Below are 5,103 nucleotides of genomic sequence, written 5' to 3' on the forward strand. Positions count from 1 at the left end.
TGACTGCAGTGCCACCCCTTCCCCAGGTCCTGGGGACACTCCTATGACCACAGTGCCACCTCCATGACCACAGTGACCCTACCCCCCCAAACCACAGTGACACCCCCCCCCTCCCCCCCCACCCCCCCATGGACAAAGCGGCACCCCCGTGGCCACAGTGACACCCCTGGGGACAGTGCCACACCTGTGACCACAGTGCCACCCCTTGTCACAGTCTTGGGGACACTCCTATGACCACAGTGACCCCCCCGCACCACGGTGACCCCCCCACCAGCACAATCCCAAGGACCCCCACCCCATGGACAAAGCGACACCCCCCTGGCCTTGGGGACACCCCTATGGCCACAGTGACCCCCCTGAGAACAGCGACACCCCCATGACTGCAGTGTCACCTCCTATGACCACAGTGCCACCTCCATGACCACAGTGACCCTACCCCCCCAAACTACAGCGACACCCCCCCCTCCCCCCCCTCCCCCCCATGGACAAAGCGACACCCCCGTGGCCTTGGGGACAACCCCCGTGGCCACAGTGACACCCCTGGGGACAGTGCCGCCCCTGTGACCACAGTGCCACCCCTTGTCACAGTCTTGGGGACACTCCTATGACCACAGTGTGACCCCCATTACCACAGTGACCCCCCCCAACCACGGTGACCCCCCCCCATGGACAAAGCAACACCCCCACACCTTGGGGTCACCCCTGTGACCACAGTGATGCCCCTTGGGACAGTGACCCCCCCATGGCCACAGTGCCACCTGTGCCCTCACTACCACCCCCCCCTACTTGTGTCCCCCCCACCCCGCGGTGCCCCCCCCATGCCCACGCTGCCCCCGGTGCCCGCAGCCCCCCCCGCGCCCCCGGTGACGCCCGTTCCCTCGCCGATGCCCGTGGCCACCGTGACCCCCATGCTGGCGGTGACATCCATGCCCATGGTAATGCCCGTGCCCCCCACAAGGCGAGGGCCGTGCGGCGGGGGGGACCCCACGCCGGCGGTGCCATTGTCCCCATGGGTGTCCCCCCCCCCAAAACCAGGCCGGCCGCGAGTACTCGCCCGCTGCCACCACCTCGGAGAATGGGGGGGGCAAGAGGAAGCAGAAGGAGAAGGAGCTGGATGAGCTGAAGAAGGAGGTGAACTTGGTGAGCAGGGGACAGGGGGGACAGTGGGGACAGCGGGGGCGGCTGATGCGGCCCCCCCCGGGGTGACATGGGGGATGTGTCCCCAACAGGACGACCACAAGCTGTCCCTGGATGAGCTGGGTAGGAAGTACCAGGTGGATCTGTCCCGGGTGAGATGTCCCCAAGTGCCACACTCTGGTGTCTTGTGTCCCTCCTGTCCCCACGAGGGACACCCACCTGTGTCCCTTGTCCCCTCCTGCCCCCATGGGGGACACCCACCAGTGTCCCTTGTCCCCAGGGGTGACACACACCCATGTCTCATGTCCCCTCCTGTCCCCACGAGGGACACCCACCCGTGTCCCCTCCTGCCACCCTGTCCCCATGGGGACACCCAGCCATGTCCCCTGTCCCCTCCTGTCCCCACAAGGGACACCCATCCGTGTCCCCTCCTGCCACCCTGTCCCCATGGGTGACACCCAGCCATGTCCCCTGTCCCCTCCTGTCCCCATGAGGGACACCCACCCGTGTCCCCTCCTGCCACCCTGTCCCCATGGGTGACAGCCACCATGTTCCCTGTCCCCTCCTGCCCCTGGGGGTGACGGATGTCCCCCCATGGGGGCCACCCACCAGTGTCCCTTGTCCCCGGGGGTGACACCCACCCATGTCCCCAGTCCCCTCCTGTCCCCATGGGGGACACCCACATGTGTCCCGTGTCCCCTCCTGCCACCCTGTCCCCATGAGGACACCCACCCATGTCCCCTGTCCCCATGGGTGACAACCACCTGTGTCCCCATCCCCATGTGTCCCCCCCAGCCATACCCCACGTCACCCTCAGGGTGTCCCCTGGCTGGGACCCCCTCCCCTCCTGTCCCCCCATCCCCGGTGGCACCGTGTGTCCCCCCCAGGGCCTGACCAACGCGCGGGGCGGCCGAGATCCTGGTTCAGGACGGTCCCAACGCGCTGACGCCCCCCCCCGACCACCCCCCGAGTGGGTCAAGTTCTGCCGGCAGCTTTTCGGGGGGTTCTCCATCCTGCTCTGGATCGGCGCCATCCTCTGCTTCCTGGCCTACGGCATCCAGGCCGCCATGGAGGACGAGCCCTCCAACGACAACGTGAGCGGGGGGCGCCATGGGGGGCCATGGGGGGCAGTTAGAGGGGGGCTGGGGGTGATGAGGGGGTCACCATGGGGGGACGAGCCATCCAATGACAATGTGAGCGGAGGCACCATGGGGGGCCATGGGGGGCGATTAGAGGGGGGGCTGGGAGGTGATGAGGGGGTCACCATGGGGGACGAGCCCTCCAATGACAATGTGAGCGTGGGGCACGATGTGGGGTGATTAGAGGGGGGCTGGGCGGTGATGAGGGGGTCACCATGGGGTACAAGCCCTCCAATGACAATGTGAGCAGGGGCGCCATGGGGGGCGGTTAGAGGGGGTGGGGGGTGATGAGGGGGTCACCATGGGGGACGAGCCCTCCAATGACAACGTGAGTGGGGGCGCCATGGGGGGCGGTTAGAGGGGCTGGGGGGTGATGAGGGGGGTCACGATGGGGGACGAGCCCTCCAATGGCAAAGTGAGCGGGGGCGCCATGGGGGGCGGTTAGAGGGGGCCTGGGGGGTGATGAGGGGGTCACCATGGAGAATGAGCCCTCCAATGACAACGTGAGCGGGGGGCGCCATGGGGGGCCATGGGGGGCGGTTAGAGGGGGCCTAGGGGGTGATGAGGGGGTCACCATGGAGAATGAGCCCTCCAATGACAACGTGAGCGGGGGCGCCATGGGGGGCCATGGGGGGCGGTTAGAGGGGGGCTGGGGGTGATGAGGGGGTCACCATGGGGGACGAGCCCTCCAATGACAACGTGAGCGGGGGCGCCATGGGGGGCCATGGGGGGCGGTTAGAGGGGGGCTGGGGGTGATGAGGGGGTCACCATGGGGGACGAGCCATCCAATGACAATGTGAGCGGAGGCACCATGGGGGGCCATGGGGGGCAGTTAGAGGGGGGCTGGGAGGTGATGAGGGGGTCACCATGGGGGCCACCATGGGGGATGAGCCATCCAATGACAACGTGAGCGGGGGCGCCATGGGGGGCCATAGGGGGTGGTTAGAGGGGGGCTGGGGGGTGATGAGAGGGTCACCAAGGGGGACAAGCCCTCCAATGACAATGTGAGCGGGGGGCGGCCATGGAGGGCCATGGGGGGGCGGTTAGAGGGGGGCTGGGGGGTGGTGAGGGGGTCACCATGGAGTATGAGCCCCTCCAATGACAATGTGAATGGGGGTGCCATGGGGGGCGGTTAGAGGGGGGTGGGGGATGATGAGGGGGTCACCATGGAGGACGAGCCCTCCAATGACAATGTGAGCGGGGGCGCCATGGGGGGCAATAGGGGGCGGTTAGAGGGAGGCTGGGGGGTGATGAGGGGGTCACCAAGGGGGACAAGCCCTCCAATGACAATGTGAGTGGGGGCGCCATGGGGGGCGGTTAGAGGGGGTCTGGGAGGTGATGAGGGGGTCACCATGGGGGATGAGCCATCCAATGACAACGTGAGCGGGGGGCGCCATGGGGGGCCATAGGGGGTGGTTAGAGGGGGGCTGGGGGGTGATGAGAGGGTCACCAAGGGGGACAAGCCCTCCAATGACAATGTGAGCGGGGGGCGCCATGGGGGGCCATGGGGGGGCGGTTAGAGGGGGGCTGGGGGGGTGGTGAGGGGGGTCACCATGGAGTATGAGCCCTCCAATGACAATGTGAGTGGGGGCGCCATGGGGGGGCGGTTAGAGGGGGGCTGGGGGGTGATGAGGGGGTCACCATGGAGAATGAGCCCTCCAATGACAACGTGAGCGGGGGCGCCATGGGGGGTGGTTAGAGGGGGGCTGGGGGTGATGAGGGGGTCACCATGGGGGACGAGCCCTCCAATGACAACGTGAGCGGGGGGCGCCATGGGGGGTGGTTAGAGGGGGGCTGGGGGTGATGAGGAGGTCACCATGGGGGACGAGCCCTCCAATGACAACGTGAGCGAGGGCGCCATGGGGGGGCGGTTAGAGGGGGGTGGGGGGTGATGAGGGGGTCACCATGGAGAATGAGCCCTCCAATGACAACGTGAGTGGGGGTGCCATGGGGGGCGGTTAGAGGGGGGCTGGGGGTGATGAAAGGGTCACCATGGGGGATGAGCTCTCCACCAACTATAGGAGGGTTCGGGGCATCGTGGCGGGGGGCACAAGGAACTTGGGGGGGGCACAGGTGTCATAGAGGGGATCCTGAGGATTGGGGGACCATGGGTATTGTGTGAGACACAGGGACCCTGGCGGGCACAGGCACCTTTGATGGGCACAGGCAACCTAAGGGGGGGGCACAGGCACGTTTTGGGGGGCACAGGCGCATTTTGGGGGGCACAAGCACCTTTTGGAGGTACGGGCATCATGGGGATGTTGGGACAGGGGCACTGGGGGGGTGCACAAGCACTGTATGAGCATCGGCACCCTTGGGGGGCACGGGCACGTTTTGGGGGGCACAGGCATCATGATGGGGCTGTGGGCATCACAAGAATTGGGGGGGCAATGGGTATCATGTGGGGCATGGGGACCCTGAGGGGGACAGGCACCCTTGGGGGGCACAGGCAACTTTTGGGGGTACAGGCATCATGGGGACATGGGCACCCTGGGGTCCTTGAGCACCCCTGGGGTGCTTACTAGGGGGGGGAACAGGTACCATGGGGACATGGGTGTTGCAGGGGACACCGGCACCAGGGGGGGCTCCATTGCAGTCTTGGGGGGGCAAATGGGCCAGGTTGGCACAGAGGGGGTCCCTTCCCGCACCCCGGGGTGCTGAGGTGCCACCCGGTCCCAGCTGTACCTGGGGGTGGTCCTGGCCGCCGTCGTCATCGTCACCGGCTGCTTCTCCTACTACCAAGAAGCCAAAAGCTCCAAGATCATGGATTCCTTCAAGAACATGGTGCCCCCAGGTACATGGGGAACATGTACATGGGGTACATGTT

At 66.6% G+C, this 5,103-nt stretch overlaps 1 protein-coding gene across 1 annotated transcript in view; it reads left to right on the top strand.

Annotated features, from left to right (window-relative positions):
- Positions 1-884: 884 nt before the first annotated feature.
- LOC308050887 (sodium/potassium-transporting ATPase subunit alpha-2-like) overlaps positions 885-5,103 on the top strand; it is a gene marked incomplete at both ends in the record, with an annotated part of 15,161 nt that continues 10,942 nt past the window's right edge. Inside the window, 7 exon segments of the mRNA XM_080361102.1 lie at positions 885-935; positions 1,036-1,140; positions 1,230-1,289; positions 2,025-2,042; positions 2,044-2,094; positions 2,097-2,231; positions 4,956-5,060. Of these exon segments, the coding sequence (XP_080217228.1) occupies positions 885-935; positions 1,036-1,140; positions 1,230-1,289; positions 2,025-2,042; positions 2,044-2,094; positions 2,097-2,231; positions 4,956-5,060 (525 nt within the window).

The sequence above is a fragment of the Nesoenas mayeri genome (assembly GCF_963082525.1).
Source record: "Nesoenas mayeri genome assembly, chromosome: 30".
NCBI classification, from domain to species: Eukaryota; Metazoa; Chordata; class Aves; order Columbiformes; family Columbidae; genus Nesoenas; species Nesoenas mayeri.